This window comes from Ammospiza nelsoni, chromosome 6 (assembly GCF_027579445.1).
Source record: "Ammospiza nelsoni isolate bAmmNel1 chromosome 6, bAmmNel1.pri, whole genome shotgun sequence".
Classification (NCBI taxonomy): Eukaryota; Metazoa; Chordata; class Aves; order Passeriformes; family Passerellidae; genus Ammospiza; species Ammospiza nelsoni.
This window is the reverse complement of record NC_080638.1, coordinates 11,061,886-11,085,043: the sequence shown is the minus strand read 5'-3', so window position 1 is coordinate 11,085,043 and position 23,158 is coordinate 11,061,886. Positions and strand designations below refer to the sequence as shown.

The 23,158-nt window shown below is 67.9% G+C and overlaps 5 protein-coding genes across 6 annotated transcripts; 2 read left to right on the top strand and 3 right to left on the bottom strand.

Annotated features, from left to right (window-relative positions):
- Window positions 1-43: 43 nt before the first annotated feature.
- Window positions 44-2,348, bottom strand: LOC132074244 (uncharacterized). Its single transcript, XM_059473903.1, has 3 exons — window positions 2,055-2,348; window positions 623-1,058; window positions 44-180 (listed from the first exon to the last, which is right to left on the bottom strand). The coding sequence occupies exons 1-3, from the start codon at window positions 2,346-2,348 to the stop codon at window positions 44-46; spliced, it is 867 nt and encodes a 288-aa protein (XP_059329886.1).
- On the top strand, window positions 2,308-5,013 carry PPP1CA (protein phosphatase 1 catalytic subunit alpha). Its single transcript, XM_059473882.1, has 7 exons — window positions 2,308-2,401; window positions 2,893-3,024; window positions 3,107-3,337; window positions 3,538-3,642; window positions 3,731-3,954; window positions 4,405-4,539; window positions 4,660-5,013. Exons 1-7 carry the CDS (start codon window positions 2,347-2,349, stop codon window positions 4,768-4,770), a joined length of 993 nt encoding a protein of 330 aa, XP_059329865.1. The 5' UTR covers window positions 2,308-2,346; the 3' UTR covers window positions 4,771-5,013.
- RAD9A (RAD9 checkpoint clamp component A) lies at window positions 4,831-7,387 on the bottom strand. The gene is made up of 11 exons (XM_059473881.1): window positions 7,179-7,387; window positions 7,034-7,104; window positions 6,805-6,939; window positions 6,603-6,717; window positions 6,275-6,374; window positions 6,041-6,150; window positions 5,854-5,960; window positions 5,718-5,782; window positions 5,541-5,642; window positions 5,243-5,462; window positions 4,831-5,171 (listed from the first exon to the last, which is right to left on the bottom strand). Exons 1-11 carry the CDS (start codon window positions 7,210-7,212, stop codon window positions 5,073-5,075), a joined length of 1,158 nt encoding a protein of 385 aa, XP_059329864.1. The 5' UTR covers window positions 7,213-7,387; the 3' UTR covers window positions 4,831-5,072.
- Window positions 7,388-12,312: 4,925 nt separating this feature from the next.
- On the top strand, window positions 12,313-20,259 carry CLCF1 (cardiotrophin like cytokine factor 1). 2 transcript variants are annotated; one of them, XM_059475004.1, is made up of 3 exons: window positions 12,313-12,343; window positions 18,315-18,481; window positions 18,900-20,259. In XM_059475004.1, exons 1-3 carry the CDS (start codon window positions 12,328-12,330, stop codon window positions 19,395-19,397), a joined length of 681 nt encoding a protein of 226 aa, XP_059330987.1. In that variant the 5' UTR covers window positions 12,313-12,327; the 3' UTR covers window positions 19,398-20,259. The 2 variants fall into 2 exon arrangements, with proteins under 2 accessions (XP_059330987.1, XP_059330988.1); XM_059475005.1 differs by lacking the exon at window positions 12,313-12,343 and adding an exon at window positions 13,160-13,241.
- Window positions 20,260-20,395: 136 nt separating this feature from the next.
- On the bottom strand, window positions 20,396-23,155 carry LOC132074939 (glycine N-acyltransferase-like protein 3). The gene is made up of 5 exons (XM_059475003.1): window positions 22,949-23,155; window positions 22,333-22,440; window positions 22,109-22,235; window positions 21,913-22,030; window positions 20,396-21,073 (listed from the first exon to the last, which is right to left on the bottom strand). Exons 1-5 carry the CDS (start codon window positions 23,024-23,026, stop codon window positions 20,671-20,673), a joined length of 834 nt encoding a protein of 277 aa, XP_059330986.1. The 5' UTR covers window positions 23,027-23,155; the 3' UTR covers window positions 20,396-20,670.
- Window positions 23,156-23,158: the final 3 nt, after the last annotated feature.

The following is a 23,158-nucleotide window of genomic DNA, read 5'->3' as shown; positions in this document are numbered from 1 at the left end:
CGCACGTCCCCCGGCTTAGTTCCAGCTGCCCGCGGCGTCACTGTCACACTGTCACTGTCACCGCCACCGGCAGGCGCGGGGCCACCAGCGCGGCTGGCGCTCCGCAGCGTCCCGCACGCGCTGTCACCCGCTCCCTGTCACCCGCGCCACCCCCGCCTCCCGCCACCCTCTCATTGTCACCTGAACCGTCACGTGCACCCTGTCACCCACCACACACCGTCACCATCAGCGGGGTCTTGTCACCCGCACCTGTCACTCACACCCTGTCACCCACGCTGTCACCCACACCGCGACACCGCACCGTCACCGGAGCCGTGCCACCTGCATCTGTCACCTGCATCTGCTACCTGCATCTGTCACCCACCTGCATTTGTCACGCACATCACCTACCTGTCACCCGTACCCCGCCACCCACACCCTGTCACCCGCAGTGCCACCCAGACCCCCTAACCTGCACCGTGCCACCGCCCTGCCACCTGCACCCTGTCACCGTGTCGCGGACATCATCACCCACCTGTCACCCGCCTGTCACCTGCACCGTGCCACAGGTGTGCACACACGTCCCACCCCCATCCCGCTGCTCTCGTGCCCCCGGTACCGGCACCGGCACCCCCAAACCCACCCACACCCCCGCGGCCGCCAGCACCCACCGGGGTGCCGGTGCCGGTGTCTGTCCGTCGGTGTCCGTCGGTGCCGGTGCCGGTGTCTGTCTGTCGGTGTCGGTCGGTGTCGGTCGGTGTCTGTCGGTCGGTGTCGGTCGGTGTCTGTCTGTCGGTGTCCGTCGGTGTCAGTTTCTCCTGGTGTTGCGGCTCTCCCCGCTCCGGTCGCGGCGGGGTCGGGCTCTGGCGGGGTTTCCCGGTGTCGGTCCCGGTGCTGTCGCAGCCCCAGCACAGCGGCTCTGCCCGCTCCGGTCCCGGCGGTGGCGGCGGCGCCGTGTCCTGCTCGGGCGGGGCGGGGCGGGCCCGGGGGCACCGGGGGGACTGGGACACCGGAGGGGGTGGCAGAAGGGAGGGGACAGCGGGGCCGGGGTGCCACGGCCGGGAGACGGGGACAAGGGACTGGGGTAGGGAGCGGGACAAGGGACGGGAACAAGGATAGGGGGACAAGTGACCGGGGCAGGGACGGGGCCAGCCCGGGGTCAGCCGGGGACGGGAGTAAAACTGACACCGCGGAGCAGAAATGTCAGGGCAGGCCCCGGGAGCTATTCGCGACCTCCCCGCACGACATGGAATGGGACACAGCGAATGGCATGGCGTGGCACGGCGTGGCACCCAGGGAATGGGACTGCGTGGCACGGCCAGTGGGGACAGGGGACAGCCATAACCCCATCCCTGCCACTGCCACCTTTCATGAGCGGTGGCACAAATGTGTCACCCTCCCCCGTGTCCCCGGTGGGAGCCCGCCCTGCGGGGTGTGACCGGGGACCTCGGGGTGGCAACAATCTCCCGGCAACGGCCCGGTGCCGCTCCCGACGGTGTCCCCCGGGTGGGGACATCCCTGGGCTCTGCCAAGCATCCGCTGTCCCCGTGCTCCCAGGAACGGGATGCGGATCCCTGGTGGCCTCCGTGTCCCCCTCCTGTCCCCTCGCAGTCCCGGGAGCCGCTGTTTGTGCCGAGGCTGTTCCCCTCCCTCTCTAGCCCTGTGTCCTCAGGCCCAGGGCACGAGTCCATGTCCCCGCTGTCCCCCGTGTCCCCTTGCCCGGCGTGTCCCCTTGCCCAGGTTGTTCTCTTGCCCACAGATGTCCCCCTTCCCAGGCTGTCCCTTTTCCCAGAATGTCCCCTTTCCCAGGATGTCCCTTTTCCCAAGATGTCCCTTTTCCCGGGATGTCCCCTTTCCCGGGAAGCCCTCCATTCCAGGGAAGTCCCTCTGCCCAGCACATTCTCCTTTCCAGGGAAGGCTCCCTGCCCGCGGTATCCCCTTTCCCGGGACGTTCCCCTTCCTAGGCATGTCCCTCTGCCCGGGACGTCCCTTTGCCCGGGGTGTCACCTTTCCCGGGATATTCCCCTGCCCGGAATGTCCCTCTGAGGAGCGTGTCCCCTCTCCACGGCCGTCACCCTGCCTGTGTGACACCGCCGTGGGTCCCTGCTGTCCCTTCGGGGCTGGGACGGCGTGGTAGAGGGGACAGCGGGACGCGTGGGCAGCGGGACACGGGACAGGAGGACAGGGGGACAGCGGGACACGGGACAGGAGGACAGCGGGACAGCGGGACACGGGACAGGAGGACAGCGGGACAGCGGGACACGGGGCCAGCCGCGCTGCTCTGAGTCCTCCGGGCCGGCAGGGGGCGCCACGCGCACCGGGGCCGCTCTGGGCGGGCGCGCGGGGCGGGGCGGTGCGCGGGCGGCCATGGCGGACACCGAGAAGCTCAACCTCGACTCCATCATCAGCCGCCTCCTGGAGGGTGAGCGGCCCCCGCCGCCCCCCGAGCGCCGGGACGCCCTCCCGCCGCTCGGGGAACCTCCCGGGACCGGCTCGGGCCGCGTCCCGGCGCCGCGGGGCGGTCCCCGGCCTAGGCCTGGCGGGGGCGGGTTAGGCCGCGGTGGTTTGGGGGGGGTCAGGGCCGGGAGGGGTTTTGGGGGAGCTCCCTGTAGGGTCTGCGGAGCTGGAGATGAATCCTGAGGGCGTGGGGGATGTGAGGGGGGATCCCCAATGGGTCTGTGCCCCGCGGGACGGGGCTGCAGGAAATGGGGGCCCCAAGGGGTGTGTGCACCGCCGAGGGGAACGGGAGGGGACGGGGCTGTCCCCAAGGGGCTGCGGGCCGCAGCTGGGCCTGGAGGGCGGGGAGGATACGGGCAGGGAGGGCTGGGGCAGGCAGAGCGGGGGTTCCTGGGGTGCTCTGGGGGTCCCCGAGCTCTTGGGGATCCCTGATCGTGTTCTCTGCGCTGGGAGCAGTCCAAGGGTCGCGGCCGGGGAAGAACGTGCAGCTGACGGAGAACGAGATCCGCGGGCTGTGCCTCAAATCCCGGGAGATCTTCCTGAGCCAGCCCATCCTGCTGGAGCTGGAGGCACCCCTCAAGATCTGCGGTGAGGCCTGCGTGGCTGCTGGGCAGCGCTGGGGTGGCGTGGGGGCTGCAGGGTGACACTCACAGCCTGTGTCCCTCCCCAGGTGACATCCACGGGCAGTACTACGACCTCCTGAGGCTCTTTGAGTACGGGGGCTTCCCCCCTGAGAGCAATTACCTGTTTTTGGGGGACTACGTGGACCGGGGCAAGCAGTCTCTGGAGACCATCTGCCTGCTGCTTGCCTACAAGATCAAGTACCCCGAGAACTTCTTCCTGCTGCGGGGCAACCACGAGTGTGCCAGCATCAACCGCATCTATGGCTTCTATGACGAGTGTGAGTGCCCAGGCTGTGCCCCCCAAACCCCGCTGCCATCCCTGGGCTCCCCCTTTCCCGCTGTTATCCCAGTGCTGTCCCACACTGACCCCACCTGGGAGCTCCTTCCGTCCCTCTTCCTGCCCTTCCTCTGTGTCCTCCTGCCCTTCCATGTCCTGCTGTCCCCAGGGTCATCTCCAAGCCCCCTTTGTCCCCCTCAGGCAAGCGAAGATACAACATCAAGCTCTGGAAGACCTTCACCGACTGCTTCAACTGTTTGCCCATCGCCGCCATTGTGGATGAGAAGATCTTCTGCTGCCACGGAGGTGGGAATGGCCCTTGCCAGGGATCTGGGCGGGCTGGAGGAGGGGTGGGATGTCCCTGCTGAGCTCTGGGGGTGTCCCTTTCCCGCAGGGCTGTCCCCAGACCTGCAGTCGATGGAGCAGATCCGGCGGATCATGCGGCCCACGGATGTCCCGGATCAGGGGCTGCTCTGTGACCTGCTCTGGTCCGACCCCGACAAGGACGTGCAGGGCTGGGGGGAGAACGACCGTGGGGTCTCCTTCACCTTCGGCGCCGAGGTGGTGGCCAAATTCCTGCACAAGCACGACCTGGACCTCATCTGCCGGGCACACCAGGTACCAGTGGGTCCCCAGACACTGGGCACACGTGGGGTTGGGTCTCCAGTGGGTGCCAGGTGGTTCTCCCCCGAGTATTTCCCCTTCAAGGGCAGTGTGCACCCCAGGAGCATGTGGGTTGCAATTCTGGGGGTGTTTGCCCTGGGATTTGGGATTAACCTCAGCATTTGGGTATTTGCTCTGAAGTTTTTGCCCAGAAGGGATGAATAGTCACCCCTGGATGTGGCTGTTCCTCCCAGAGGTTGGATAATCACTCTGGATGATGGATACCTGCCCTGGGGCAGTGGGTGTTTGGGTGTTTGTCCCAGCCGTGGCTGTTTGCTGCAGGGCAGGGAGTGCTCACCCTGGTAGAGAGGGCTGGATATTCAGCCTGGGGCACTGGGAATTAGCCAGGGCAGGTGGATACTGGCCATGGGGAGTGGATTTTTACCAACTCCGTGTGCCCCCCAGGTGGTGGAGGACGGCTACGAGTTCTTCGCCAAGCGCCAGCTCGTCACCCTCTTCTCGGCCCCCAACTACTGCGGCGAGTTCGACAACGCCGGCGCCATGATGAGCGTGGATGAGACCCTCATGTGCTCCTTCCAGGTGAGCCCAGGAGGGGAAACACCCCTGGTTCCTGCAGGGAGGGCTGCAGGGAGTTCTGCCCTCCCGCAGAGTGGAGAGCCGGGGCGGGAGCTCACTGATTTCTCTCCCCTTCTCCCGCAGATTTTGAAGCCGGCCGACAAGAACAAAGGCAAATACGGGCAGTTCAGCGGGCTGAACCCCGCCGGGCGCCCCGTCACCCCTCCCCGAAACTCTGCCAAAGCCAAGAAATGAGCTGGGAGCCGCCCCCGTGCTGCCCACGCCCCACAGCCCCCCGCCCAAGCATCAGGTCGCTTTTCTTTCGACTCGTTTTTTTATTTGTAGGATCCTGCCCCCCCCCCGCCACGCTCCACCAAAGCAAATCCAGGCCCAGGGCAGGGAGTGCTGGGGCGAGGGGGGAGCCCAGAGCCCAGCCCTGGGGTGGCAGCGGAGGGGGGGGCAGGAGGATTTTTTGAGGAATAAACTTGTAATGGGTCACTGGGGGGTGCCTGTGCTGGTGGTTGGATGGAGGCTGGGGGTGGCAGTGACACGGGGGCTCAGCTTTCTCCATCGCTGTCCTCCGCCAGCACCTCCTGGGTGGTGGCTGGACCAGGCCTTCCTGGTGTCATCACCGAGCCAAAAAACAGGGAGCGAAACTGTGGGGAGAAATGGGGGGTCAGGAGGAGGCTCTGCCCACCCCCTGCCCCCAGGCACACCCATCCCTCACCTTCTTGTGCGGGGGGGTCCCTGGCACAGCTCCCTCCTCCTCCTCCTCCTCCTCCTCCTCCTCCTGCTGCTGGGGTTTGCTCTTGGCTGGCTGGGGGGTGCGCAGGGGGAAGGTGGGGCTGGGGGGTCCCTCTGAGCACCCCTCGCTGGTTTCCATGGCTGCCATGTAGGACTCCAGGTCGTCACCAAAGTCGTCTGGCGGGGCAGGCAGGTGGGACACGCTGGTGGGGACAGAGAGGATTGGGAATGGTCACTCTGCTCCCTGCCCGTGGCCGCTGGAGGGTTCATCTGGGACTCACCCGTTGGTGGAAGGGCACTGGGAGCTGCTGTCTAGGTCAGAGAGGGTGGCCAGCACCAGGTGAACCTCCAGGACAGTGTCATCCAGAGTGAAGATCACGGGCCTGGGGACACAGAGGGGCTCAGGGGGTGCCAGGGACGGGGCTGGCACAGGGTGGGGACGTGGTGACCGCTCCTACCTGCCAGGCTCGTCAAAGTGGATGGTGAGGGGCAGGTTGGAGGCCTCGGCAAAGCTCAGCAGGCCCTGGGGACAAAGGGGAGGATGAGGGGGGCCAGGGGGTGACACGGGGCTGGGGGGCTCGGCAGGGGACTCACACGGAATTCCTTGAGACAGAAGGTGATGTGGGAGCCCGGGGCCACAGCCACCGACTGGAACTCGTCCTCAGCCAGCCACAGCTCCGTCACCATCGTCTTGCTCGGCTCTGCAGGGGGGGACGGGGTGGGTGGGGGGCTGGAGGGCACCCCAAGGTGGGGAGGGGGCCCCTTACCCTGCAGGACTCACCTGCCTCGTCCTCCACGTAGTTCCGCAGGCTGATTCTGCCACCGGTGCCAGTCCCCAGTGTCACCTCAGCCAGCGTCGGGGGAAAGTGCACCACGGCCTCTGCCAGCAGCCTGAGGGGCACAGGAGGGGGCTGAGCACCCCAAATCCTGTGGGGCCGGCCGGGGTTCCTCCTTCCATCCGCCCTCACCCCACTGTGCCCCCGCAGTGCCACCCCCGTGGTGTCCCCTCACTCACCGTGCCGGGGCGCAGAGGCGGCTGGCGCAGCGCTGCGTGTCGAACACGGCCTGCAGCCGCTCGCACTCCTGGAAGGCCAGGTTGTGTGTCTTGGTGACACCTGGTGGCGGGGGGGACAGCGGCTCAGCAGGGCAGGAGGCGGTGCCAGCACATCCCTGCTGTGCCTGTCCCCGCCGGTACTCACCGTGTCACCCCTCAGGCTGTCCCTGCCGGTACTCACCGTGTCACCCCTCAGGCTGTCCCCGCCGGTACTCACCGTGTCACCCCCCAGGCTGTCCCCGCCGGTACTCACCGTGTCACCCCTCAGGCTGTCCCCGCCGGTACTCACCGTGCTTGCAGTGGAGCTGCAGGACCAGGCGGCTGGCACGGGGCTTCAGCAGGATGAGGCATTTCCCCACCGACTTCTCCAGCGAGGGCAGCGAGCGGAAGACGCCCAGGAAGGACTGTGGGGATGGATATGGGGACTGTCACCTGCCCGGGGTTCCCGGAACACCGAGGAGCTGTGAGGGGACCCGGGCAGGGCACGGCACCTTCATGTGCACTTTGCATCGGAAGAGCTCGGTGTCGGGCCCGGCGCTGCCCGGCTCGTACAGCTGGAAGAAGAGCGGTGCAAAGAGGAAGGCGGCGAAGGCAGAACGGGAGGAGTTGACAGCACGGAGGGACAGCTGGGGACACAGTCACAGTGTTGGCACTGCCCGCACGGAGGGAGGGGGCACAGCAGCCCCCCAGCTCCCGCCCAGCGCCCTCGGTGCTGCGTACCCCACTCTCGGTGGGCTCCAGGTAGAGCTCGTCGCCGATGCGGGACAGGGAGTGCACGGCCCGGCCGAGGACTGGGAAGGAGAGGGTGCGGGGTGAGGCCGGGCTCCCGGGCACGCCGCGCTCCCGGGCCCCCGGCCCCGCTCACCTTTGACGTTGCCGCCGGCGATCACACATTTCATGGCACCGGTACCGGCACCGGGCGGGCACGTGGGGCCTTCGCGCCAGCCCCCGGGCCCCGCCCTTTCGCCCGCAGGCCACGCCCCCTAGCGGAGCGTGCAGGCTATGCCACGCCCCCAGCGGGCTGCGCTCGGGCCTCGCCGCTCCCCCCGCCGCGGTGGTTGTTCCCTCCCTGCCCCGCCGGTGCCGTCTCTCCGCAGCGGCCCCGCGGCGGTGCCCCCCAGCCCCCCTGCCCCGTCCCTTCCCGGCGGTTCCGGCCTCTTCCCCGCCGGTGCCTTCCCGGCTTCCCGCGCCCGCCCTCCCAGGCCGCCTCTCTATTGGTCGGGGGCGCCGATCTGTCCCGCCCCCGCCGCCAGCCGATTGGTCCGCGCTGAGGGGGGCGCGTGACGGCACGGCGCGATAGCCTCACGTGACCGGCGGGAGGGGCGGGGCCTCGGCCCGGCGGCTCTCGGGGCTGCCCCGCCGGTAAGCCCCGCCTCCCACGGCGCGCTATTGGACGCAGGTTGAAGTGACGTGCGGCTCAGCCAATGGGGCTTCGACGCACCCCTCAGCGCGGCTCCCGGCGCTCAGCCCCGCACCGGCTCCTTCCCGGGGCCTCCCGACCCGTCCTGGGGCTCTGCCGGGATCGTTCCCCGGTGCTTGTGCCTCCCAGCACCCTGACCGTCTCTTCATTCCCGGCAGCACCCCGGGCCAGGCCGCCCTTCCGCCGCACTGCCCGCACCTCCCGGTCCCTTTGCCGCTTCCCGCATTCCCGGGGCACGGTGCTCCCCCCGAAGGGCTGCAACTCCCCGGAGCCCGGAGCCGCTCCGGTGCTTCCCAAGATCCCGGTGTTTTGGGGATCCCTGCCTCCCGGGATAGGGAATTTGGGGATCCCTATCTCTGCTTCCACAGGGGAGTGGAATGCTGTAAGTTAATGCTCGAGGGTCTCTCTCCATGCTGGAGGTGCTGCTGGCTGTGCCTCCCATAGAATCATGGAATGGCTGGGCATGGAAGGAACCTTAAAGCTATGGGCAGAGACACCATCCACTAGACCAAGTTGCTCCAGGCCCCATTCAGCACTTCCAGGGATGGACTTTTGGGGGTCTCCCAGAATTCTCCAGTGGGGGTACACTGTAAATTCTGGGCTGGCCAGGTGTATCCATGGGTGATCCATAGAATCCCAGAATGGTTGGGGTTGGAAGGGACCTTAAAGCCCACCCTGTCATGGGCAGGGATATTTCCCGCCGGCCCAGTTCCTCCCGTGTGTCCATGAGCACTTGCAGGGATGTGACACTGGCTCAGGGATGTGACACTGGCCCAGCAGTGTGAAACTGGCCCAGGGATATGACACTGGCTTGGGGATGTGACACTGGCTCAGCAGTGTGACACTGGCTCGGAGATGTGACACTGGCTCAGCAGTGTGACACTGGCTCAGCTGTGACACTGGCCTAGCAGTGTGACACTGGCTCAGCTGTGTGACACTGTCCCAGGGATGTGACACTGGCCCAGCAGTGTGATACTGTCCCAGCTGTGTGACACTGGCCCAGCAGTGTGACACTGGCTCGGGGATGTGACACTGGCCCAGCAGTGTGACACTGTCCCAGGGAGTGACACTGTCCCAGCTGTGTGACACTGGCCCAGCAGTGTGACACTGGCTCAGCTGTGTGACACTGTCCCAGGGAGTGACACTGTCCCAGCTGTGTGACACTGTCCCAGCTGTGTGACACTGGCCCAGCAGTGTGACACTGGCCCAGCAGTGTGACACTGTCCCAGGGAGTGACACTGTCCCAGCTGTGTGACACTGTCCCAGCTGTGTGACACTGTCCCAGCTGTGTGACACTGGCCCAGCAGTGTGACACCAGCCCAGCAGTGTGACACTGGCCCAGCAGTGTGACACCAGCCCAGCTGTGTGACACTGTCCCAGCTGTGTGACACTGGCCCAGCAGTGTGACACCGTCCCAGCTGTGTGACACTGGCCCAGCAGTGTGACACCAGCCCAGCTGTGTGACACTGTCCCAGCAGTGTGACACCAGCCCAGCCCGCAGCCTGTGCCGCAGCCAGCCCGGAGCGGAGCAGCAGCTCCGGACCGTGGCCCCGGGGGAGGGGGGGATGTGGCTGTCGGGAACTCGAGTCGCGCTCCCAGCAGGGTCCCCCCGCCGCTCCCCGGCCCTCCTGCCGGCCCCGGTGGCCGCGGAGCCTGAGCCGAGGGGCCCCATTGCAGAGCCCTTGTCCCGTGGCTGCCTTCCTCCAGGGCACGGTGACAGCCTCTCCTCCTCCTCCTCCTCCTCCTCCTCCTTTCCCTGGCTGGAGCGCTCGGTGCCTTTCACCCGGGATTTGTGGGTGCAGGTACGGGAGCTCCTGGCCCAGCCACGTGTAGGGCAGTGCTGGGACAGCCACACGGAGCCCCAGGGACTCCAGGCCTGCCTTGGCCTGGGCTCGGGCTCCAGCCGGATCTGGCTCCTCCACCCCTGGGGTGAGCACTGGCTGCTTCCCTTCCTCCCAGGAGGAGGAGGAGGGTGGGACTGTGTGGGAGCCTCCGTTCCAGCTCTGGCAGCGCAGCCGGGCTCCTCTGGAGCCGCCGTCCCCAGGAGGGGCTCTGGCCTCGGGGCTCGGCGTTTTATGGGGCTGCGGAGAGGACGCAGCTGGCTGCGGTCGTGACACACACACCTCAGCGGGGCCAGCGCCGGGCCACCCCTCCCTCTCGCCGGGAATGGGCTGGATGGGGCCGGGAGCGGGAGCCTGGCAGCCCTCGGGGGGTGGGTGAGCTCCCCCTGGGGCCGGGCAGCTCACCCGGGATGGCGGTGGCGGGCAAGGTGACAGCGCTGCTCCCTCGCACCCGGCGGGCTCGGGGCCACGTCCCGGCTCCTTCCCGCTCCTCCGGCTCCCTTCCCGGCACATGGCACGGCGCCCTCGCCCGGGCAGCGGCTCGGCGAGACAGACGGCCACAGCTGGGCTGCCGCTGCCAGCCCGGCAGGAGGGGACACGCCGAGCCGGATGGCCGCTCCGTGCCCCTGCCCGCGCCCCAGCGCTGTCCCCACGGAGCCGGGCGCTGCCCGAGGCTCTCAGCCCGGGCCCCGCTCCGGGGCTGCAGCCGGGGTTTCGGGGTTCGGGCAGCCCCGTCCCTCCCTCCCTCCTCCGGCCGCCAAGGGCAGCGCTGGGCTGCCGGAGGTGAGCTCAGCTGCCCGGTGACGGCCCCGAGGGCAGGGCGGGCACGGCCTCACCCACTCCGGGCGATGAGGAGGAGGAGGAGGAACAGGATGTGAGGATGAAGCTTCGCAGCGCCTTGACCTGCCCGTGCCCCGTGCCCGCTTTGTCCCGGGGCCGGGGCTCCCTCTTGGCACCGCTGGCTGGCACAGGGAGAGCGGCTCGGGAGCTGCATCTGCCGGGCCGGGTTCCCTCCTCCTCCTCCTGCTCTCCTGTCTCAGGTGTGGGCCCAGCGGGAGCCGTGGCAGCCGGAAAGCCCCGCAGCCCCGGGCGCAGCGCTGGGTTTGGGGAGGGGGGAAGGCGGCGAGGGCAGCCCCGCGGCTCGGCAGCCTGCAGACCCCCGGGGACGGCCCGGCGGCTTTTCCCAACTGCTCCAGCGCTGCTGGCGGGATCTGCTGGCTCGGGGGGGAAACCAGATACGCTGCCCTGCGGCTGGGGGGGCGAGGGGCCGGCCCCACGCCGAGCGGACCCCCCCAGACACGCTGCCGGGGCGCCGGGCCGGGGCTCCCCCCAGCCGCGGATCCTTTGGGCAGCTCCGTCCGGCACCGCCGCAGCCCTCCGGATCCCCAGGGCTGCGGGGCGTCCCCCATTCACCCGGGGGAGGGGATCCAGAGCCCCCCTCGCCACCCCTGACATGTCTGTTGGGCGCGTCCTCATGGATTCAACACCAAATCCGCACTTCCCGAGCCATAAATCAGCCAGCAGCGCGTCCGTGTGCGGCTTGTCCCTACGGGGGGTCCCCAAACTGCTGCTAATGACTTCAGCACCCAGTGTCCCGGTGGGCTTGGGGACAGAGGGTCCTGCTGTGCACCCTGCGTCCCGCGGAAAGCCGGGAGGATGCGATGGCAGCCGGGAGGGCTCGGACCTGGCCGGGGCCGGGGTCTGGAGTGGAAGCGAATCCGCCTGTTACCTCCCGGCCCTTCCCGGCGCTCCCAGCGCCTTTGTTTTAAACAAAGCTTTTTTTGGGGGGAGCCAGGACGTTCCTCTCCCCGCCGAGAGAGCCCCGCGGCAGCACCCACTCATGGACGAGGGACACAAGGGGAAGGGACGGGGGGTTCCGGCTGTCGGGTCGCCCCCCTCCCCTCCGGTGGCGGCTCCGCTCGGCCCTGGAGGTCTCCCCACGCCCCCCCAGCCCACCCCGCTCACCCCCGGTGGGCTGCGGGCAGCGCCGCGGTCACTGCCAAGGGCCCCGCGGGCGCCGGGACGGGGATTGTCCTAACGGGGGAGGATAACCGGGAAGAAAGCGGCTCCGGCACCGGAGGGAAGGGGCTGGGGGGTCCCGGGGCCGCGGGGAGAAGCGAAGCCTCCCCTCGGGACGGAGGGTCCCCCGGGGCTGAGCCGCCGCCGCCGCTCCGGGGGGCTCCGGTTGTGCCGCCGGGACCCCGCCGCGCTCCCCCCGCTCCGCCGCTCACCTGCCGCCGTCCCGGCGGGGCAGCGCCCGCCGCGCTGCGGCTCCCCGAGCCGGGGGGGGTCCGCGGGCCCCGGACCCCCTCTCTCGGCCGGAGGGGAGGGGGCTGGCCGTGCCAGCGAGGAGCCGAGGACCCCCCCCCCCTCCCCGCCCCGCCGCCACCCTTCCCGCACCGGCCGGCCCCATCCCTCCGCCGCTCCTCCCCGCTGCCCCGGGGGGGGAAGGCAGGGGGGGCAGGCTGGCACCCCACGCCCCCCCCGGCCCCGGCCCCGCCAGAGGAGCCGCTCCGCCGCACCTCGCCCCGTCCCCCCCCGTCCTCCCCTCCCCGGACCCCCCCTCCGTCCCGTCCCCCCCGTGCTCCCCCCGGGACCGGGCTCTCTGCTCTGTGCGCGGGGAGGAGGAGAGGCGAGAGGGCTCGGAGCGGCAAATGGGAGCCGCAGTCCCGGGCCGGTGTGCGGGACCGCTGCCTGCCCGCCCGGGGAGCCCAGAGCACGCACGCAGCGCCCCGGCCCCGCGCCCGTCCCGCATGGAGCTGAGAGCAGGTAGGAGACCCCCCGGCCCCGCACCGGCCCCGCACCGGCCCCGCCGCTGCCACTTTAACAAAAGCCGGGCGGGAGCCAGAAGCGCACCGGGGGCGCAGCGAGGCAGAAAGCGGGGGTCCCCCCCTTCCCAGCCGGCCAGCGGCACCCCGGGGGACCCCGCTCTTCCCTTCCCTTCCCTCCCCTCCGCCTTCCGCAGCGCCGGGGCTCGGCTCCAGCCTCCCCACCTCTGCCCGGTGCCGCGAGCCCGGGATGGGGATGGGGAAAGGGGGGATGAAGCCGGGGCCGGGGGAGAGAGGGAGGGAATGAATGGAGCCCGCTCTTGTGTACAATTGCATCAAATACATTCTTGAAAGCAACCTGGTTCTGCTTAACACTTGAATTGGGGAAAAAAAAAAAAAAGGAGGAAAGAAGGAGGCAGCAGCTTGGAGAGGGTGGATGCGAGCTCCAGTTTTTTTTTTTTTCCTTTTTTTTTTTTTTTTTTATTCCTGCATTCCTGGACCCCAATCAAAAGAGCAAATCAAGGGAGGTGGAAGGGGGGAACGGCGGCGAGCGAGGCAGCCGGAGCGCGGTGCGAGCCCTCCACACCCCAAAAACCCACCCAACCCGCCCCGCTTTTTTCTTTTTTTCTTTTTCCACCTAACACCCGAGCGAGCCCAAACCAAAACAAATAGAGACCGAGGGAAAAAAAAAAAGGAAAAAAAAAAAAAAAAAAGAAAGCCAGAAACCAACCCAAAAAAAAAAAAAAAAAAACCAAAAACCACCACCCAACCCTGAGCGCGAGCGAAGCAGCGAGCCAGGGCTGAGGCGAGCGGGCGGGCTCGGGGAGCCGAGCAAGAGCCGAGCCCCCCAAAATCCCCCTGCACCCCGACTATGCTAAATGTAACCGGGGAGCTCTCAGGTAAGCCCGCGGCGCTGGGTGCGGGGCGGGGGGCTGCCCCAACTCCCCTGCCTGCATCTGCCGGCAGTTTTTTCCCCCTTTCCAAACCGACTGCTGATTTTAATTTGATGTGATTAAAACGTCTGTCTGGCTTTGGGATTGATTTAAGACTTTCCCCTCTCTAGGTTGGGTTGTTTTTTTTTTTTTTTTTTTTCTCTTTTTTTTTCCCCTTTCTCTCGTTCCCTCTTTTCCATGCATGTTTGTGATTACCAGGGAGGGAACCGCCGCTGAGCACGGAGAATTAAACCCCGGGACCGACAGAGGGGAGGAAAAGGAAAGTCGGTGGGATTTATGGGGGGCTGCAAGAGTTAGTTTTCCTGCCCGGGGCTGCATTTCGGGGCTTGACACGGGATCCGCCGCTGGAGCCGGCGTCGTTCCTGCGGGACCCGGCAGCGGGGTTGGGGTGCCGGGGAGGGGACGGCTTTGTTCCCTCGGCCCCGGCGGCCACCGGCACCCCCGGGGCGGCAGCGGGGCCGGCCGGCCTGGCGGCACACCGGCACCGGGGGCTGCTCGCCCGGAAAATGCCGGAAAACACCCTTAAAAGGTCAAAGTGTGGGCGCCGCCAGGCTCGCCGGGGTCCCGGGCGGCAGGACCGGGGCCGGGGCAGCACGAGGCCGCCGCCGGGTTCGGCTCCGGCTCCCGCGGTGCCGCCGTGACGCAGGACGGGCACGGCGGCGCGAGCGCCGGGGAACCGGAAAAGCGAGGCCGGGATCCCCGGCGGCTCCATCGCCCTCCCTGGCCCCTTCCTCTCCCCCCTCCCGCCGCCGCCGGGCCCGGCGGACGTGGCCGGACCGGTGGCACGGCCGGTGCCGAGGCCTGCGGGGACGGGCGGGGAAGGGGACGCCGAGGAGGAGCCGCAGCGCCGGGGCTCGGCCTCCGGGACCCCGTTCCCGTTCCGGGACATCCCCAGCCGGGCGGCGTCGGGACTCTCGGCATCCCCGGTGTCCCTGTTTAGCGGGCGGTGCGAGGGCACGGTGGCGGCCGCACATCTGGGCTGCATTAGGCGCAGGCTCCGCAGGGAAATGCGGAGGGCTCTGCTTACAGGGCCGCGCTGGGGGGAGATTTATGCCCTGCTAAGTGGCACCGAGCCCCATAAATCATCCCCCCGCGCTCCCCGGGGCTGCAGCGCCGGCGTCCCGGTGCCACCGTGCCAGCATCGCCGTCCCAGCGAGGGCAGGCTGGTGGGGATGCGCTCCTGCATGGGCTGGCTGGGAAATCTGGGATATCTGGGAAGCGGCTGGCCCGGCAGTGCTGTGGCTGCGTGTGGCACGTGGCCTGTGGGTGACAGAGGCGTCCCAGGCCTCATCAGGGTGCTGTGGGTACATCAGGGCATGGCTGTGCCCACCAGAGCTCTGGTGCCACACTGAGCCAGCCTGGCAGGCAGTGTCCCCATGGCAGGCGATGCCAGCAGTGCCAGCAGTGCCGGAGGTGCCGGGGCATGTCACCCACAGCTCTGCGGTGCTATGTGGGCTGGCACCGGGTGTCCCCTGCCCCGCTGGAGGGCGGCCAGCCTGGCTCTGTGCTGGTGAGCCCCCAGAATGCCCCTGGAGGGCTCTGTGGCTCCGTGACCCGCTCTGGGAGCGGCAGGAAGGGATGGAGGTGCCTCTCGGGGCGTGCGTGTGGGGCAGCGGGGTCTGGTTGGGATTAGGGGCCTGCGCCCCCCTCGCCGCCAGGGGTGTTTCCATGGTGCCGCTGGCTGGAGCCGGAGCTGGATGGGAAATCCAGGCCCAGCTAATTACGGCCTCGCTGGAGTCTCCCGTGCGCGGCCGCATTTATAAACACACGGAGGAGACAGGATGTAAACACTCAGCGCCGCGAGCGAGAGCAGGCACGGTCCGCACCGGGGGGGACGCGGGGCCTGAGCCCCCTGCGCCACCACCCACCCTGGCACGGCAGCTTTGCTGTGGATGGATGGGATGGGATGGGATGGGATGGGATGGGATGGATGGATGGATGGATGGATGGATGGATGGATGGATGGGATGGATGGGATGGGGACCCCACAGCGGTGGCCGTGGGGGTGCTCATGGGGAGCAAGGGCACATGTGTTTTTCCTTTTGGAACCCAGGGAATACTGCGTTTGTGGTATCTGGGTGTGGAAGGTGAGCATCCCCATGTCCCCACCGTGCCAGCTCCACAGGGACACTGCTGTGCTGTGGTGTCACCTCCCCAGACACGGCGGGGTTAAATGCCAGCAGTGTGGGGACACAGAGGCGGCTGTCCATGAGTGTCACCCACTCCAGGCCCCTTGGAGCTGCTGGCCACACTGGGCTGGGAAACCCCTGTGAAGGGTTAAGCGGTGCCCGTTGGTGGCCAGGACAATGGCTGGGGTAGCGGGGACAGGGCTGCTTTGTCCTCTGTGCCACAGCCATGCCTGGCCACCGCCAGACCTCCCGTGCTGGCCCCAGGAGCGGGGCTGCGGGCTGTTCGGGGCTCTGCTGGCCGCCGGCCCATCAGATACAGGGCAGCTCCCGCCGCGGCGCTGGGGCCGCCTCGGCCCCGTCCTGGGCCGGGGGCTCCGGGGCCGGGGGGTCTCCCCTTCCCGCCGCCGCCCCCGCCGCCCGGCTTTCGGGAAAGCGGCTCTGTGGTCGCGCAGCCCTGGCGGCTCTGCCCACAGCATGCCCAGCGAACAGCTCACCGTCTCCCTGGCCGAATTCCTGCCTCGGCCGCTGGCCGGGAGGTCTGGCCAGCGCCGCTGCCTGCGCTGCCGGGCGGGTGGCAGGCCGGGGGTCCCCGGTGTCACCCCAAAGGGGGCGAGCCGCGTCCCCGCTGCCACGTGTGCGGTGGGCGTCCGTGGCACCGCCGGTGTGTCCTGTTGGGTGTGCTGGCAGAGCAGGGGGTGCCCGCTGCCCTGGCCCCCCGTCACCCCGGCTGCTCGGGTGTCCCCAGGGCCCAGCGGGTGACCCCGGGCAGGCACGCCATGAGCTGCTTACGTGGGCTGGGAGCATCCTGGCCGCGCTCCAGGGCCGGTTTTGAAACCCTCGGGCTCTTCCTCTCCGACGTCACCGGGATCCAGCTGTGCCGGCTGGAGCCTCCCTCCTCCACTGTCTGTGCCGGTGGGTGCCCGGCGCCAGCCGCGGGGACAGGGTAGGCAGGAGACAGCGGGGGCACCGGCTGTGGCTGGGCCATTGTCACTGCTGGGCCACAGTCACCGTCACTGCCGTGCCACTGTTATCGTCACTGTTGTGCCCCGGTCACTGTCACTGCTGTGTCATGGCCACCGTCATTACCGTGCAGTGTCACTGTCACTGCTGTGTCATGTGTGTCATGGTTACACTGCTGTGTCATGTGTGTGCATGTGTGTCAGTGCTGTGCCCCAGTCACTGTCACAGCTGTGCCAGGGTCGCTTGTGCCCTTGTCACTGTGTCATGATCACCACTGCTCAGCGCCATCCATTCTGTGCATCCCACCATTCCCACCCCTCAGACACCCACCTCCATCATCCTCATCCTCATCCTTGTGTCCGGGCCACCTGCCCGGGATCCACCATGGCTGCATCCCAATCTCCCATCCCTGCCATCCCCCCACATCCCGCTCCCCGGCTGTGTTTGGTTTGGCACTGGCCAGGCCGGGGCGGGTGTAAATCCCGCCTGGAAACCGGAGCCGGCGGCGGGCGAGGGTCCGGCCAAAGCAAACACCGGGGGGGGGTTCTGTGTGCTGTGAGTCACCGCGGCCCCCCCCGCCCCCCCCGGCCCACGCTCGCACGCACGGGGAGCCAGCCGCACGCTCCGTGCACCGGGAGGCACCGGGACACACCGGGACACACCGGGATGCACGCACGGGGGACACAGGGGCACGTGGCGCCATGTGGGGTGTCACAGCGTGGTGTGGTGTGGTGTGTGCACGGCGTGTCGCATGTGGGTGGCGCGTAACAGTGTGTCCCCCCCGATGGGGTACGTGCACAGCACGCTGAATGTTTGCCCGGCATGTCCTGTGAGTGCCACACGTGTCACGGGCCTGTGTGGGAGATGACACACCTGGGCGGTGGCTCATGCGTGTGGTGTGTCACACGTGTGCACGGTGTCACACTGCATGGTGTCACACGTCTGGAAAGTGCCCCCACGCCTGTGTGATGCACACACATCAGGTGCATCCCAGGTGTGCCCTGGACGCATCCCAGAGGTGTCATGAGTGTCCTGCACACCTCTGGTGCGTATCCCAGGTGTGACAGTGCCCTGCACACCTCTGGGGTGCATCCCAGGTGTGACAGTGCCCTGCACACCCTTTGACTCGCATCCCCCACAGCGAGGTTTGCGGTTCGCAGGACACCCAGGGCGGTGATGCCGCTGTGGCCGGAGCCGGGGTGTCCCCGAGGGCCCCCGTGCGTCACCCGGGGCCGGTGACGGGGAGCGGTGACGCGCGGGGCGCGGGGGGCTGCCCGCAGCGGGAGCCCCGCGGTGCCGAGCCGTGCCAGCGGCCGGGCTTTCCCGGGAAGCGCTGCCGGGAAGGCCGGCTGTGGCGAGCCGGGGGTGCCAGCTGGCCGCAGCGTGCTGGCCGCGGGCCGTGACCTTTGCGGAGCCGCCGGCCGCGCTCCGGGGCCGCCCTGACGTCAGGCCGGTGATGACGGGGACCCCGCCGGCGCTTTCCGGTGCCTCCGCAAAGGTCACCCCGCGCCCCGGCCGCTCCGAGGAGCCGCTTCCCACCCCCCTCCCCCCCATATTCCCGGTGGCCCCTCGGCGGGGGTCCCCGCTGGGTGCCCGGGCCGCTCCGGCGTTGGCGGTGCCCAAATATATCCCAGGCGTGTGTCCCGGCGGGAATGCCGCGGCCGCGCTGCTCCAGACCATATAAAGGATTGTTGGTGCAGCCGCGGGCGGGAGCGCTCCGAGGGGAGCCGGGGGTCACCGCGCTGAGATGGGGGGTTCCTGCTGCTCCGGGGGCTGGTGAGGTGAGGGGGATCCCACCCTCCCCTCCTCCGTGCCTCAGTTTCCCCGGGTTCAGACCGGTGACTCGGGGATACTCTGCAGGCTCAGCGCCGCACACACGGAGACAGAGTGTCCCTGTCACCCGCCCTGAGGTGCTGTGTGTCCCCCACAGGTGATTCTTGGGGGATCTTCACCTTCCTGTGCGCCGCGCTTTGCAACCTGCCGGCGCTGCCGGCGCTGAACTGCTCCGAGGAGCTGGGCGCCGGCCAGTCCATCCAGCAGACGTACGACCTGACCCGCTACCTGGAGCACCAGCTCCGCACTCTCGCCGGCACCTACGTGAGTCCCTGACGCGGCACCCCCGGGATATCCACCCCGTGCCCAGCTGCTCCCACGCCGGAGGGCGCGGAAATGCCTCATCGCCCCCCGGGCGCAGGGCGGCTCCCGGGCACCCTCCCCTCGGCCCGTGATTCCGTCATGGGCGCGGGCATCCGCCTCTCCCTCCCCGCCGGCGTCGCCGACTCACCCGGAGGTTCCCCGTCCCTGCCCTGACGTGCCCTCGGCGGGCCCGGCGCGTTCGGTGCCAAGCGGTGACGGTGGCACCGCCCGGGCCGCGCTGGAACCTCCGGCTGGGGCAGGGCACGAGGGGGACGTGACGGGAGAAGGGAGAGCCGCGATGAGCGGGATGAGCGGGACGTGGAGCTGGGCACGGCGTGGATTTGTATCCCTGACTCCCGGCACCCCCATTCCCTTCCAGCTGAACTACCTGGGCCCCCCGTTCAATGAGCCCGACTTCAACCCGCCGCGGCTGGTGCGCGCCGAGCCACGCGTGCCCAGCGCCACCGTGGACCTGGACCTGTGGCGGGGCCTGACGGACAACGCGCGCCTGGCCGCCAACTACCGGGCCTACAGCCGCCTGCTCTGCTACCTGCGGCTGCTGGACGGGCAGGTGGGCACGGCCGAGCTGCGCCACCGCCTCGCCCACTTCTGCGCCAGCCTGCAGGGGCTGGTGCTCAGCATCGGCGGCGTCATGTCCTCGCTGGGGTACCCGCTGCCCGCCGGGCCCGCCGCGCCGCCCGCCGGGCCCCCCGGCACGCACGCCGCTCCCAATGACTTCCTGAAGAAGATGGATGATTTCTGGCTGCTGAAGGAGCTGCAGACCTGGCTCTGGCGCTCGGCCAAGGACTTCAACCGCCTCAAGAAGAAGGTGCCGCCCGCTGTGGTCACCCTGCGGCTGGAGGCGAGGGGGTTCTGAGCACCTGCTGGGCTCCAGTGCCACCACGGCCATGCAGGTCCCCTCTTCCACCACCCGTGTGCCTTAAGAAATGGGGCTCCAACCCCCAAACCACCCCACAACCTCATCATCACCTGGCAGTGCCTTGAAAGATGGGGCTCCTGACATCACGTGTCACCACAGCCACCCTGCAGCCCCTCCATCATCATCATCATACTGTGCCTTAAGGAACAGGGCTCCTGACCCCAAGTGCCACCGCGGCCACCCCATGTTCCCTGTCCACCACCAGTGTGATTTCAGAAATAGGGTTTCTGACCCCCAAGTGCCCCCACAGCCACCTCACAATCCCACTTTCACCATGGTGCCTTAAGTGAGGGGCTCCTCACCCGAAGTGCCACCCACCACAGCCACCTCACGTCCCCTCTGTCACCACACTCTGCTGTATGGCATGCGTCTCCTGACCCCAAATGCCACCAAAGCCACTCCATGTCCCCTCTTCACAACCAGCGTCCCTTCAAAACTGTCTCCTGACTCTGGAGTGCTGCCAAAACCACCCCATGTCCTTATCATCACCCAGCTGTGCCTTAAGGGGTGGAGTTCCTCACCCCAAAGTGCCACCACAGTCACCCCACAGCCCCTCCGTCACTATGTTGTGTCTTAAGGGACAGGTGTCCTGACTCCCGAATGCCCCTCCATGGTGTCCCCAGCCCCCAGGGTGCCTGTCCCCATCCCTAAAATCTCCAGAGTGGGTGAAAACCCCGCCCATCCCAAAAAGGACCAACGCCCTCTGAGCATAGGAATAAGCCCCGCCCCAGCCAGCAGCAAGCCACGCCCCCGGAGCAATAGGCTCCGCCCCAGACGGCAATAAGCCCCGCCCACCCGCCTGTGTAGCAAGCCCCGCCTCCTCCCGCATCAGGCCCCGCCCCCTGTCCCAAGCCCCGCCTCCCCATGGGTGCCCATCGATGGGCGGTGGGGCGAGGCCCTGGGGCGCGGCCGCTGTCCCGGTGCGTCTATGAGTGTTTATTTATTGGAGATGTTTATTTATTGGGGTATTTATTGCAGAAGATCTATTCTTGTATGAACGAATAAAAGCCTTTCTCCAGCCCCCCGCCTCGCCCGTGCCACACCCCGGTCACGGCTCCGTGTGGAATTTGGGCTGTTCCCATCAGTGCCATCAGTAGGGATCAGAGTGAAAGGCTCCAAGTGTGGGGATTGGGGTGTTCCCCTCTCTCACAGGGTGGGGATCCAGGTAGGAGGACAAGCACTCCCCACCTTGGCACCCCTTCCCTGGGCACTACTTGGGGGTGCCCAGGATCATGTGGAAGGTTCCAGGCTGGGGCTCGAAGCCGATGGCCTGCAGGGCGTGCAGTGAGGCCGTGTTGTGGGGCAGCACGGCGCAGTAGATGGGGAAGCCGCGGGCGTGCAGCTCCCGGCCCAGCGCGTTCAGCGGGAGCCCGGTGAGGCCGCGGCCGCGCCAGGCGGGCACGGTGTAGCCGTGGCGCAGGCAGCCCTGCCCGTCCAGCAGGCTCCAGGACACCGGGCGCCCCCGCGGGCCCAGCAGGCAGGCGGAGGGCAGCGCCCGCACCAGCCCCAGCAGGAAGGCCCGGCTGCGGGCATTGCCCCCCAGCGCCCACGTGGCGTTGAGCAGAGAGATGTGGGAAGGGGACACGGGCGCCAGGCGCAGGCCCGGGGGCATCCTGCAACAGGGCATGGCAGAGGGGGGAATGCTGAACGCTGGTTCCAGCTGGGATGGCAGATGGGGTGGGATTGGGAACCCCTGTGCCACCCAGAGATGGAATCTGGGACCCTCATGCCACCCAGGAGTAGGACTGGGGACCCCTGTGCCACCCAAGGATGGAATATGGGACTCTTATACCCCCCAGGAGTGGGATTGAGGCACCCTGTGCCTCCCAGGGATGGAATACGAGACCCTGGTTTCCCCAAGGGATGGATTTGGGAACCCCTGTGCCACCCAGGGATGGAATCTGGAACCCTCATGACGCCTAGGAGTGGGACTGGGGACTCCTGTGCCACCCAAGGATGTGCTCAGTGATCCCACTCATGTCACCTAGTGACCCCTGTGCCACTCAGGCAAGTGCTCAGGGACCCCTGTGCCACCCAGGGATGGAATATGAGACCCTGGTTTCCCCTAGGGATGGGATTGGGAACCCCTGTGCCACCCAGAGATGGACTCTGAGACCCTCATAACACCCAGGAGAGGGACTGAGGACCCCTGTGCCACCCGGAGGTGTGCTCAGTGATCCCTCTCATGTCACCCAGTGATCCCTGTGCCACTCAGGCAAGTGCTGAGGGACCCCTGTGCCACCCAGGGGTGTGCTCAGTGATCCCACTCATGTCACCCTGTGCCTGTCAGGGATGTGCTTGGGGACTGCTGTGGCACCAAGGGAGGTGACTATGACCCCCCTGTGCTACCCAGAAATGTGACAGGTCTCCATGTGCCACCCAGGGATGTGACTGGTCCCTCAGTGACCGTGTGCCCCCAGTGCCCCCTGTGCCCCCAGTGCCCCTCACTCACTGCCTGCGGGGCTGGGGGGGCTCAGGGCTCATCAGCGCCCGGTACTGGATCGTCTCCACCTTCAGGCCCCTGGCACTGGCCACCTCCTGCACGGCCTGGTCCAGCCCATCCTGCATCCCTGGGACACCCTGTCAGCCAGACAGGGGACCCAGAAGGAGGGTAGAGGAGCCCAGCGTCCTCCCAGTGCCATCCTTACCCAGAATCTGGAAGGCTCTTTCCCGGGTCAGGGCCTCAGTGCCCTCCAGCAGTGCCTGCAGGGCTCCCTTGTCCCGGTAGAACACGGACAGCTGGTTGGTGTAGTAGTCCCTGGGGTCCCTGTGGTCCTGGGAGGGACATGAAGCTGAGGGTAGCACCCCAGTTCCCGGGCCCCTGGGGTGTGGGGTGCTGCTGCCAGGGCAGGGGCAGCACCCAGGGCAGCACCTCTGGGCGCAGGCGGGTCAGGACGATGCTGAAATTGGGCCAGGAGTCCACCAGCACCTCGTGGGAGGCCGGGTTCCCCCTGGCCACCGTCATCACTGTCCCCAGGACCTGCACGGAAGGTCATTGTCACCTGTAGGACAGGGCAGAGGGGACAGACGGTGCCCAGAGTCCCTCTGGTCCCTCACCAGCAGGGGAGAGGGAGCAGCAGAGACCCCAGGGTGTCTGTCTGCAGCAGGGCAGGGGAGAGGGGACACAGGGGTCCTTGTCACCACCAGGGTACGTGGGGAGGCAGAGGGGTCTCAGGGTCCTCATACTGGCAAGGCAGGGGACAGGGGACAGGGACAAGGACAGGGACAGGGACAGGGACAGGGGACAGGGACAAGGACAGGGACAGGGACAGGGACAGGGACAGGGACAGGGACAGGGACAGGGACAGGGACAGGGGGGTCCCGGGAATCAGCAGCACTGACAGGACAAGGGTGAGGGGACAAAGGAGACCCCAGGGTCCTCACCACCGACAGAGAGGGAGGGACAGAGGGACAGAGGGATCCCCAGGGACACTGTCACCAGCAGGACAGGGCAGAGGGGACAGAGGGAGCCTCGGGGTGGCTGTCACCGGCAGGGTGGTGGGCAGGCTCTTCCTCAGGGTCTCCTCCAGGAGCTGCAGCTGGGCTGGGCACCTCAGGATCTGCATGGCTTCGTGACCGTGGGGCAGGTGGGGACACCGAGGATCCGTGGGGAGCTGGTGGCACTGGGGCAATGTCCCAGAGTGTCCCAGCCAGGCACTCGTCCTCAGGTGGCCACGGGGCTGGCCCGGTGCCCAGTG